Below are 13729 nucleotides of genomic sequence, written 5' to 3'. Positions count from 1 at the left end.
CAACTTCCTCAATTGACCTTATGTTTTTGGGTTTTTTTTGGCCACACCACACCTTGCAGGATCTTAGTTGCCTGACCAGGGATCGAACCCAGGCCCCCTGCCATGGAAGCGTGGAGTCCTAACCACTGGACCACCAGGGAATTCCCATCCTTATGATGTTTCTATATTTCAGTATACAATAATTCACAAGATTACAGTGGAAGACACTTTTATTGAATACCTATTGTTATAGTGAGCCTGGAGTGTTTTGCATCTTCACATAATAGCTTATCCATTCACTCATTTAACACAAATTTACTGAGCACTTCCTACGTGTCAGGCACTGCTCTAGGTATAGTTTTCTTGGAGATAAGGGAAGATGGCTGGAGGAGGGAGAAATTAGAAGTCAGTCGACTCCAGATAATTATAAAGGCAGACTCTCAAAAGATGCTGACCTTGTTTATGATTCTGTCTGTAAAGGAAAAATTATTCTTAGGTGTAGTCATACAAACCACTTCCTTCCCCTCTATTTATGGTTCACCCCCCAAATTAGAATAGGTCAAGGAACTTGTCAGATTCTATTTGCATATGAGTTAATGTTTTATTTGACTTTTCTTTTCTCTTGGAAGGTATTAAAAAGAGTGTATATTAGTGCACCACATGTGTTGTAATAGTGACATTGACCTTTCTGGTGGACACCAATGGTGCACATTTTTCAGTTGAGCCCTAAAGTCAAGAAACTAACTCCTTAACTACAAGTCTGTTGTTCTAGTTCACACAGAGGCAGAATCTAAAAGGTTTTTCCAAAATTTTGCTCCATTTGATTTTGGTTCCCTAAGCATGTTTGTTTAACAGAAAGTGCAGAATGTATGTGCTCCGGGCAAATGTTTTCTTTGTCTATTGATAATGTTAGAAGGACGATAGCAAAGCACATGAGGCAGGAGGTGTTACTGGTATTTGTGAGCAGATCTTACTCAAGTTTTTAGGTCTCACTATTTAAAAATAAGAAACCTGTTACTTTTTCTACCACTTTACAGGGTTTTACTTCAGTCTATACAAAGTTTTGTTATAAAGCAACTCCCTTACATGGAGAAGGGGAAGTGGAATTGAAAGAAATTAAAAGAAAAGGGTGGAGACCTCTTTTATTCAATCCTGATCCCATAATGTGTTTCAGTTGTATATCAGAATATATAAAATTCTCATCAGTCATATAGGTAGAGAAAAAAGATACATCTTAATTAAGGAAGATAAGTATTCACTCAAAGAAATTAAATTGCCTTATCATCTTTTATCTTATCAACTTCCGATATATCAGGAAACGACATAGAAATGGTCATAAAATGGTCACAGCGTTGGAATCCCGATTATACTTAATTTCAAGAACTTCCCAGAGTGGCTGTAGCTGAAGTGACTGTTGTGGATGTAATGACCCCGTGAGCCAAGCTCTGTGGCTCTGTTTCCCCCCGCAGGTGTCTCTCGTGCATCTCCTGAAGACCGTCCGGCTGCTGCGTCTTCTGCGTCTCCTGCAGAAGTTGGACCGTTATTCCCAACACAGCACAATCGTCCTGACTCTGCTCATGTCTATGTTTGCCCTTCTTGCACACTGGATGGCGTGTATCTGGTATGTCATTGGAAAAATGGAGAGGGAAGACAACAGCCTTCTGAAGTGGGAAGTTGGTAAGGGCTTACATTTGTCGCATTTTCCATTTTTAAGTGAAAAAGAGAAGATTGTCTAGAATTTGGAGGAGGTGAAAGATGAGGCTATAAATATATGTCTTCTGACTGTCTATTTGTCTCATCTTTTTTGGGGGGGTGTGGAGAGGGTCCATGGGACATGTGATTTCTTTTGAGAAAGTTTTCTGGAACAACCTTACATTTTTTTCAAAGAGAATTGGGTTAAGTTCTCAATGGGTGAACTTTTAAAAATGCCCAGCACATCTGTAGAAGTGTTTGGATAAGTAATGTGTGATCTTATCTTGGCATATCCAATGGAGGGCTAGTAACAGTAAATCATGGGGAACTGGCCAGTCATTACAATATTTTTAAATCATAAGAAAATGATCACTTGCATTTGAGGTGGCAAGTGAATAATAAAAAGGATATCTCTACTATTTTCTCCTTTTAAAAAAAAAGAGAGACAGCACTATCATATTGACTTCCACTTTTAGTATACTTTGAGAACTTGTGATGATACAGAAGAAAGGATATTTACAAATATAATTTGTAAAATTTTGTGTCCGCATAATCCATGGGAATTTAAGGGAGTTGTTTCAAGTGTTACATAATTCTGCATAAATGAATCTGAAATGTTCTGCACATGAACACATTTTTAAACTTATATCAACCACAAGAACTTTCTAAAAAATGAAAATTCTGAAGGCTATAACCCTCTATCCTAAAATATCTGCGTTCTTCTCACAGTCTTTCTTTTTAGAGAATTGTCATAGTACCTTATGTAGGGTATTTTTTCTTCTTAATCTGACATTTAATCAGAGAATATGTTTCTTGGTTAGCTAGAAAATCCTTCACTTATTTTCTCCTTCAAAAATCAATCTTGGACTTTTGAAAGAAGCTCAGACCTTTACCCAGGGATAAAGCCATAGAGATTCTCAAGAGAAAGAATGCTCTAACTTCTTATATCAGCACTTTAGTGGCAGAGTGCATTTGAAACATCCCTGGGTGGACTCTTATTAAATGCCACTCTCTCACCATAGGGCATGTACAAAGCCTTAAAGGACATCTTTGGAGAATGAGCTGGGGACCTTAAGAAAGCAGGTTCAAGGGAGTGAGTCTCCTGTCTACGTTCTTAAAAATGCTCCTACACATCTCAATTTTGTCCTTGAGGTACACAAAGAAACTAATGCATCCTGAATTGTTTTATCTTCCTTATCAAAGCACTTTTTCTATGCCTTGCTGTAGACCTCCATTCTCAGAAACAAAGAGAGAAATAAGACTGTAGAATGAGAGCACAAATATCCTGCATAAAGAGAATATAAGGGGGGTGTGTGTGTGTGTGTGTGTGTGTGTGTGTGAGGGAGAGAGAGAGAGAGAGAGAGAGACAAGGGGATGGGGAAAGAGAAGATTTGATTAAAAGGAGGATCAAAGTCTGGATTGTACTTGGATGAAAACATTTTCTGTCCTTCAGTATCATTTCCCTCTTTATAACTTTGTCCTCCGGCTTCCTCATCACAGACCCTAGCATGGTCCTAATGTTCTTCAGTGAATTACAGCATTAGATCTCCTCCCTTTGTCGTGAATCCATGTTAAAGTTCTGATTTGTGGCCAGCCACCTGATTCCTTTTCGGACCTGACCTCATTTCCTTCAGGCCCCAGACCTATGCACACATATTAATTTGTAAGGCTTGTCTAGTCTGAGAGTCTCCAGATGGGGAAATTCAGCTTATGCATGCTGTCAAATTTAGTTAGAGGAGGAAAGCTTTGTGTTTCATTTCCAACATACCAGTCCTGCTGCAGACTGACAAACTAGCTGATGTTTTTCCTCCCACAAATATGCAGAGGTATTTATTTCCAAGAAAAAAGAAGCCAACCCCCTGAACTTCATCTGCATTGCCCCCTACCACGCCTACTCTTTGTCCTGGTGATATGGGTCAGTGTCATGTACGGGGGCTTGTAAGCTGGAAGTTAGCCCACAAAGAGAGCTAACTATTGGCAAAATAAAATGATGGGAAGAACATTGGGCTTGGGGGGCGATGGATCTCTCCTTTCATCATGGCTCCAACACCTGCCAACTGTGAGATTTGCAGTAATTTTGTTCACCTGTCTGGGCCTCAGTTTCCTCACCTGCAACATGAGAAAACTCACTATGTAACTTGAAAGGCTCTTTCAGGATCCATGATTTTTGACTTTAATGGAAGAACAAACCCAGTTTTGTGAGTTTAATATTGTGTATCTATTTTCTATCATAGCTCAGTGCCCATGTTAACCAGCAGAAGCAATCAATCATCCAATGTCAACAAATTTGAGGGACGTGTCAGGAAGGACATCCTATGATCATAGCATGTCAAGGAATTGATATGGTTTACTTAGTTATGATAATAAATAACAGAACATTTACCTTTAGAGAATTAGATTTCCTGTCCAAACACCTCTAGGGATATGGTCAGGAAGGTAGTATGCTAATTATGTCTGTCGATATTGGGTTTTTAAGCTTGGCTACAAGGACTTTCCCTTCCCCTAAAATTACTTGGATCATTTGTTCATTTGGAACATTCTCCAGCTGAGATTTGGACACAAATTAAATAATTATGACCTTCCCTACCTAATTTTATAACGAAGCAGCTGAGAGTCTAGGTTAATTTAGTTTTTACTATGTAATTTGTCCACTAATAATATGCTTTACCTTTTCTGGTCCAACTACCGTGAATCAAAAAATTCATCACACACATAAAACTTGATTAGAGAACACATTGTTCTTTATGTTCTGACTAACATTAGATGTACAGAACAGATTCAGCTTCCCAAGGAATAAAATAGATCTTCCTTTCTCATCATTGTTAATTTCCTTGAAATGAATTAGTTCCCCTTTTTGTCCTTGACAGGCATGCTATTGTACTTACAACTAGAGAGGGTTCAAATATTTTGCATCAGACCAAACCAAAGTTAACCTTTAAAAAATGTTTCATAATGTCACTTCTCTATAATATATCTATTTTTGTAAGGAAGAATTAATACTCCTAGATTAATTGTATCAGAGGCAAGTTATGAACTGATTTGCCTGGTGTTCTATTTTATTTCATATTCTTATGTGTTCCTATATTATATTTTAAGGAATTTGAGATTTGGCTTATTGTTTCATGGAATTTTAAGCCTGGAAGGACCTTAGTCCAGCTCTTTGATTTTATGGTGAGAAATCCAACTCTAGGTTATACAAGCTTTCTGGTGGAGGGGGCTTTTGTCACTTGTGTCCACTGCTGCTTCCTCACTGTGGTGTACAGTTCCTGGTGCATGGCAAATGCATAAAAAGAAAATTGTTGAATGAATCAGTCTTCAAGGTCTTTTCATTACTAAATGACAATCATGGGACAAGAACCTAGATTCCCTAACTCCTTGTGTAGAAGTCCTTCTCATAATTTTGAGCATTATGATATAATAGGGAATGGTTATTTAGCAAATTCTTTCCAGCAGGAAGATAGAAAGAACAAATAGGGTGGTCACTTAAGATTTGACCATTTATTCAAAAAACATTTTTTGAGTGCCCACTGCATGCTTGGTCCTGTGTTAGACACTGGAGATACCAAAACAATTATATACTTAAATTAGGAGTTTGGGATTAACATAGACACACTCCTATATATAAAATAGATAAGCAACAAGGACCTACTTATAGCACAGGGAACTCTACTCAATATCTTGTAATAATCTATAAGGGAAAAGAATCTGAAAAAGATTAAATATATATATTCAACTCAATATATATATTTAATATTTAATATAATATTTATTTAACGTATATTTAACTGAATCACTTTGCTGTACACCTGCAACTAACATGACATTGTAAATCAACTATATTTCAATAAAAAAAAGAAGAAAAAAATAATATACTTAATGTCATGACACTTAAAGTCCAGTAAGAAAAACAGACAAATAATTCAATGAATATATGGCAGTGCGGTATGTTCTGTAGCAAGAACCTGCATAGAGGGGAGGCAACTAAATCTGACAGGTTATCAGCAGAGGCATTTCCAAGATGAGCTGAGTTTTAAAGAATGAATAGTCTTGTCTCTACGGATGCTGAGGAATGGGTGTTTGTCACAGCAGGGACAGGACTGTATGAAGCCGTTCACTAGAACCAGAATAAAGGGTGAAGGGGGGGATGGTAGTGAGGTGATGAGGCTAAAGAGGTAGGTAGTCAGGGACCAGATCTTTAAAGACAATTCATGCTAAGCTTTAGAGTTTGGGCTTCATCTAAGGCTACAGCAAGGCTTAAAATTCTCTCTTGAGCAGCGATCCTTTGAATATAGAACCCCGGGAAGCAGGGGGAGATGTTTTGCTCTGTTTCTTTTTCAATATCTGTAAAGTGGCCCTAATAATAGTGTGTACCTCACTGGGGTCGCCAGTATTAAAGTAGGCAATCTCTGTGAAGCATTTAGCACTGTGCCCGCCACCTAGTAACTGCTCAATAAATAGGAGGTATTGTAACCATCATTACTATTTTATTAAGACAATTACTTCTAATAAAGAAAGTACTATGACCTGGGACTAGTGATACTTATCATCTTATATGGGAAGAGTATTAAGTAATGGCTTTAAAATTGTTGCCTTCAAGTTTAGTCACAGTGCTCCATAAGTTATTCTATACTTTTTTACACGTATCTTCAAAAGAATATATCTGCCCAAACTTTCTATTCGAGTCAGCCTCTGAAAAGAAGTAATTTTCACATAGCCTCGTAATTGCACACAAATAAGATATTTTCCCTTCAAAACTAATATAGGGGAAAGGTTCAACATCTACCCTACATGCTTGTTGGGATATAACAAACTTTTATGGAATTTAGATATAGTGCTTCAAGTCTAAGTGTGGCTTTTAAATTTAAAATTTTGTTTTCACTGTGAAGAAATGTTTCAGAACATTTCTATAAGAAGACTTCAATAAATACCTAACTAAAAATGTGTTAGAAGACCTTACATGAGCACAGGGAACTATACTCAATATTTTGTAATAACCTATAAGGGAAAAGAATCTGAAAAAGAATATATATATGTATATGTTACTGAATATATATTTATATAACTGAATCACTTTGCTGTACAACTGAAACTAACACAACACTGTAAGTCAACTACACTTCAATTTAAAATAATAACAATAAAAAAGAAGACCTTACATGTTTCCTTACATCGCAGTTAAGGTAGGGATATATTATTTTAGTTATCATTTATTAAGTTCAGTTAGTGACATTTATAAAGTTCAATTAATGACATTGAATTAGTCCTTAAAGAGCTCCCTTAGGATCCTGGAGAGAATATAATGGTTCTGATTTAAGCTAGAAAGATTTGGATTTGAATCTTGCTTCGGGGATTTACTAGGCATGTGATTTTGGTCAAGGTGACTTCAATGTGTGACTTTTTATACAACAATCTTAGTTTCCTCATCTGTAAAATGGGTGTGGTAGTACTGATTCTCACAGCGTTTTCTGAGGAATTACAGGTACTCAAGTTGACATGCCTCACATATTTTCTGGTACATATTATGTTCTTGCACCTGATAACTACCACCATGACTACCACCTCCACTCTTCACTAATTGAGGCCATTTTCAAACTGCAGCCACCTACTTAAACTTACATCAATGAGCTATATACAGCTGAAGTAGCAGTGCTGTTCAAATGTAGTGAACAACACAGAAATCGAGTCACAGATGTAAAAAACAAACTTATGGTTACCAAGGGGGAAAGGGATAAATTGGGAGATTGGGATTGACATATACACACTACTATATATAAAATAGATAACTAATGAGAACCTACTGTATAGCACAGGGAACTCTACTCAATACTCTGTAATGACCTATATGGGAAAAGAATCTAAAAAAGAGTGGATATATGTATATGTATAACTGATTCACTTTGCTGTACAGCAGAAACTAACACAACATTGTAAATCAACTATAACAAAAAATTAATTTTAAAAAAGCAAATCTAGTGAAGAGGTGATATTTCTGTATCAGTGACGATTCTTGATTGCAAGCAAAAACAGAAAAGGAATGCATTAGCAGGGCATGCAGACTCAGAAATAGAAGGATGGAGAACAAGACTTGGGAAAAGAATGTGAGCCTAGGCAGATCCAGATACCCCAGTGCAAGAAGCACAGTTGCTGACATTTTGCAAAGATGGCCTGGATGAGTTTCTGTCTTTGTAGATGCCATGAGTGAGTCCTAACCTTCTGTTCATCTCTGATTCACAGTCCCAGGAAGGAGAATCCGATTGGTCACGCTTACGTCATACATTCAGACACGGACTGCTGGGCAAGGAGGGATCCCCCCCACCTTACACCTTCATGGTTAGAAGTGGGACCCTGTGTCTCTCCAGTACTATACACAAAGGAGAATACCCCCTTCACATAGGATTTTAGACAACCCACCCCTCAAAAAAGACAAAAGTCTTCTACAATAACAACTTTACCCTAATACTCAAAAAAACAATAACATTTATAAAAACACTTATTAAAATGCTTCTTTAAATCATCATACCTCTCTCAGACATCAAATGTCAGATGGAATTAGCTGAAAGATGGGGATGCTGTAATTCTTGGTGCATCTTACTCCCTGTAACACAGTCTGTGATGCTGTGTCAGCCTAACAGTGGTACTTACCAAGCTGTGCTTCCACAAGCAGACTGCACCGTGGTCGGTAGCTCTCTTTTGTAGCTAAAACACTAACTTACATTCTTTCTCGAAGCTATCTCTGTTTCTAAAGCTATGACACACTGAACTTTAAATGATCTGCTTCAAAAGTTAGAGCTGAGAGTATATTGTAATAGAGGGAAGCTTTTTTTATCTTTTAATCCTTTGGCTGGAGTACATTTATCCATTGCAGATGTCTAAACGTGTATCTGCATCACGGAAAAGAAAAAAGCCCAAGGATATCATTTTCAAATTTTCATTGACAATTTTAGTCTTAAATCTCCTGATCCTCATTGGATAAAACATCATAAAAGCTGATTGATTTGAAGGGCTCTCTAGTTATTAACTGCTTAGCATTTACAAGCCACATGTAATGGGAAAAAAAATGACCAGGCTTATGATATTGTAAGCCGATTATTTCAATAACTATCAAATTTTCCTCAAGAAGGTAGAATTGTCCAGCACTCTACATTTTCAGGTTCTGTATAAAGGATTATATAAACATTTTTAGATAACCCTGATCTGTAGATTCTCATTCTTGGGAATACATGAAATAAAGAATAGGGAGAAAAAGCCTAAAATGAAGATTTCTAACCATTAAAATGGACCCTAGTGATGGACTCCTGGACTTAATTTTTTTTTTTTTTTTTGAAGCAGGGTCTTGAACTTTAATGTGCACTGAAATTATGTGAGGATTGCATTAAAAAACAGATTCTAATTCAGTAAATCTGAGGTGGAGCCTGAGATCCAGCTTTTTTAACCACCTCCCCAGTGAAATCAGGGCTACTGGGCCCCACACCACACTTTGAGTAGCAAGGTTTTAAATAGACTTGGGACATTGTGTGAATTTAATACTCCTGGTTATAAAGTCCTAAACCAGCAACAATTGAGTTCTTCCTATTTTTCACTTTCCTATGCTTTTCCAATTCCCATCACATCTGTGAACTAGTTCACACGTGAACTAGAAATAAATTTAATGAGTAGAAAAATAACTTACAAATTTATTTTTTCTTCACATTTTTTGAAAACACTTGATTTATATCAGATTAATATTTAGCTTACATTTATTAAGCACCACCTACATGCATGGTGCAGTGCTTAATATATTTGTCTGCATTTTCTCATCTGATCTTTATTGAAATCCCATGAGACAGATATTTTCAACCTCATCTTAGAAAAAAGAAACTAAAGCTTGAAAAGTTTGAAATTCCCTGGAAATTTACTTTTTAAATTAGGAAATATTTTTACACAAAAAGGTTTAGAATGAGTATAATGGTTGCCTTCTAAAACTTATATCTTTTTTAACATTTTGTTTTAACATATTTGCTTTATTTCTTTTTTTAAAATCAATGCAATATCACAGATGAAGCCAGAGCCCCACGACCCTTCAATTCTGCCTTACTCCCTCCATCTTTCCTCCTTACTATTCTAAAGTTGGTGCATAAAATTTTCTTAGACACTGTTGTTACTATACAAATGTATTAGTAAAACAATATATGATATTATTTTCCCTCATTATCTTCCATATAAATCATCACAAATGTAAGAAGTAATAATAATAATAATAACAGGCATACATGGGGCTTTCTCAGTGCCAGGCACTGTTCAAGGCATCTTGCTTTAATTTTATGAGCCCAATACTGTTATCAACTCTATTTACCAGTGAGAAAGCTGAGGCACATAGGTTGTATGACTTGACCTAGATACACAGATAAAATACACAGGAGCTGGGATTTCTCTCTTCTTTGTATCTTTTTTACATTCTCATTGAACTTTTTTTTTTAAGATCAATCCATCTTAGATATAAACCTTATATATTTATTTTTAACTGTTTAATAGAATTCTATTGTACAATAAGCCAGTTTACTCATCATCTTGGTTTATTTATCCACTCCCCTACTGAGTTGACTGCACCTCTCACTATGGCAAGTAGTGGGCAATGAGCAATCAAATACAAGATTCTCTGTGTGCATATGCAACAATTTCTCTGGGCCAAAGAGCTTGTGCATCTGCAAAATTAATATATATTGTCAAATTCTTCTCTGAAGCAGTTGTATTCATTAATTATTTAGTTGGTCATATTATATGTGTTCTTTCCCCAGAGCTTCACCAACAATTGTTACCAATGCTTTTAAACTTGTGAAAATTTTGGAGGGTGTTGGGGAGTGGAGGGTGTAAAGTAATGTCTAATTGTTGTTTAAATTTTCATTTCCCTGTGTAAGTAAGGTATAACAAGGTAGAACATATTTTTTTTTGGTGGAGAGAGTCACTCTAATTTCCTCTTTGGTAAACTAGACCCTCTATCTCATTAATTTTCAGTTTCTCTTCTTTCCTAAATAATCTATTTAATACTATATATTGTTAAGTGTTGAAGTCTTTAAACGTTTTTCAAATTATATGGAACTTTTGAAATTAACACTTTGTTATTGATTTCTAATTACATTCATTGCTTGTTACAAAATTTGGTCTCTGTGATACTGATTCTTCACTGTTTGTTGAGGCTCAATTGTATATATTCTTTATGTGTGAGGATATTATGCGCATACAATTTTTTGGATATAACTTTTAGTTCAAGGTTTATATATGTCCATTAGATCAAGCTTCTGAATTTAATTATACCTATATTATAGTTTCTTATGAACTATTTTCTGACAAACTACATATGGAAGTTTTATTTGGTGCTTTTTCAGACCTCTGTTCATTTTCCATAGTTTTTTGGTTTCCTTTTTATAGTTCCAGTTCTTTGTTTTTTGTCCATTAGATCAAGCTTCTGAATTGAATTTAAATATTGTAAAAAACATACTATCTTATTGTATTTCTTCATTTTTATTTTATTAATTCAAGTTCATTGTGTGCTAATTTTCTGTTCATCCAACTCTTGCAAAAGGTGAACTATTTCCTCTTTTGTACTTTAAAAAAATTTTTATTGTGAGCTCATCTTCAATAGGGCTTCTTCCTTGTCAAAATCCTGTGCAGATTGAGGTATGAGAATACCCAGAATTTTGGTTGTTGTTTGCTTGCTTGCTTTTGTCAAGGATAGTAGGATTTTCCCCTGCCCTGGGATCAAATTTTTAAAAATTTCTTAGCACCAAGGTGTCTGTGACTCATGGATGGTACACATTCAGACACCAGCGCATACAAGACTAAATTTTTAAAGTTCTCTCAGAAGACCACTTTTTTCAAACTCTAGTTTTCCTCGTCATCCCCGTAAGCTGTTGGGTAAATTATTTCTACCCTTCTCCCTGCATGTATCACACTTAGTATCCCAGTTGTATACAAAATGTCAGTTCCAGCGTTTATAGCATTTAAGTGTTCTCTCCTGTGCACAGATGGCCATGAAACCCAAGCCCACGGTCACTATTACTTCTGACCAGCTGCCCATCCCTGTCTCCCCATCAGCATTGCCACCATGGTGTCAGCTCACAGGCTTGCGGCTCCTCATTTTTGCATACGTACATTTCACTTCCTCTCTCGGAAGCATCTATATATTTCCAGTGTTTCTATCAGAAAGACTTGCACATAAGCTAAGTTCATAATCTTGCCAGAACCCCAGTCTTCATTTCTGCCAAAAATAACATAACCTAAATTCCAGTGTAATTTTCTTATGTTACCTTTGAAATATAAAAAGGGTTGTAATCTAATCTGTAAAAAACAAATTGAATAAGGGTTAATTACTCAAGACCTTATTCCCACTTGGAATGCCTTTATGGGGGAAAATCATTTAAACTTAAGACCTCAAATCTTCAATTCTTCAGACGGAATTGTTCAGTTACCAGGAAAATAAATTATGCAGCCGTCTTAAGAAGACATCATCAAATGTGCTTAATATACAATTATTTCTTTCCAGCTACTATATTAATCATAATAATTCTTGTGGAATAAGTGACAGTTTAAAGTACTGCAGATTATTTTCCTAAAAGACTATAGATATAGAGAAAAATAGAGCAGAAAAAGAACTCTTTGAGATTGGTGCATTTAAACCCTACAAAGTTCTCAGTATTTACTATAAAATAAATATTTCTTGAGGCCCTAAGAAGGAGAGTGCTATGAGCTGTGAGCAAGACAAGGAATCTTAGAGCTTGACTTCTAGAAGTGTAGTTTGTTGTTAGAAATTCAAGAGGTGGACATAAAAATTCACAAAATTGTTTTTTTATAATATTGGTTTGGCATAAGTTTGCACAGGCAACAACTTCCTCAATCGTTTAGAAAGGAGTAGAAGTGATTCTAACTGAATCTCTCTGAAGATGGCATTTGAGCTGGGCTTCAAAAGGTGAGTACAGCTTTGGAGAGGATGCATCAGAGAACATTTAGATGAGAACACGGTGTGAATAAAGCCATAGAAGTAGGAAATCTCACAATGTGTTTGAGGAACAGTGAGTGGATGAGATGAATTTGTTTAGTCTAGAAAATTCTTGAACAGCTGGTGTCACAAAGTAAAAGGGCTAGAGGAGAAAGGGGCCTAGCATTCATTGCTGAAGTGAAGAAGGCAAGCCCCATCTGAGGGAACCAATTATGACCTCAGCCCAACACCAGTGTAGATGAAGTTTGACCACATCTGATTTTTCCAGAGAATTTGGAACTTGAGATTTGGGGGTAAATCTTGGGCTTTGGGGGTAAAGTATTGGCAAATAATTCAGAACTTGAAAAGCATAGTGTCACCACCAAAATATATTTCTGGGGGCCTGATCAAGCCCATAGGTCACCAATTTGCCATCTCAGACTCAAAGTGAGTAAAAAGAAGGATGTGACCAAAATAATGGGTTGGAATCTTGGCTGATGATGTGCAGATACAATCCCCGAGAAGCCAGAGAAGGCGTGGCCCAATTAATATAGTTTTTTAGGAATTTTACTACAAACTCAAGAGGGAAAAACACAGAAAATACTTTTCTTCATGATATTTGGCAAACTATTTAGTCCAGCTGAACATTGTTGTGAAAAGGGATACACATGCTAATTTTTTAAAAAAATTTATTGAAATATAGTTGATTTAAATGTTGTGTTAGTTTCAGGTGTACAGCAAAGTGATTCAGTTATATATATATATATATATATATGTATGTATATATATATGTGTGTGTATATATATATATACACATATATATTCTTTTTTTATCAATACATTCTCTTCCATTACAGGTTATTACAAGATATTGAGTACAGTTCCCTGTTCTGTACAGTAGGTCCTTGTTGGTTATCTATTTTATATATAGTAGTGGGTATATGTTAAAATTGGTCTCACAATCTACAGACTTGAACAAATGAAAAGTTTTCCTCTGTTTGTTATCCTAATTGTGTGAATATTTTTATGAAGGGGATTGAATTTATAAAGAATTTCCGCTGGAACACTTTCCCCATTTGAGATTTTAACAAGCATAGACATAACTTG

At 35.9% G+C, this 13729-nt stretch overlaps 1 protein-coding gene across 1 annotated transcript in view; it reads left to right on the top strand.

Moving 5' to 3' along the window:
• KCNH8 (potassium voltage-gated channel subfamily H member 8) overlaps window positions 1–13729 on the top strand; it is a 276697-nt gene that overhangs the window by 152390 nt on the left and 110578 nt on the right. The window contains exon 8 of the mRNA XM_057545662.1: window positions 1449–1656. Coding sequence (XP_057401645.1) covers window positions 1449–1656 — 208 coding nt within the window. The remainder of the gene's footprint in view (window positions 1–1448; window positions 1657–13729) is intronic.

Source organism: Balaenoptera acutorostrata, chromosome 4, assembly GCF_949987535.1.
Source record: "Balaenoptera acutorostrata chromosome 4, mBalAcu1.1, whole genome shotgun sequence".
Lineage (NCBI taxonomy): Eukaryota > Metazoa > Chordata > Mammalia > Artiodactyla > Balaenopteridae > Balaenoptera > Balaenoptera acutorostrata.
Note: the sequence above shows the minus strand (reverse complement) of the source record. Positions and strands in the feature narration are given on the sequence as shown.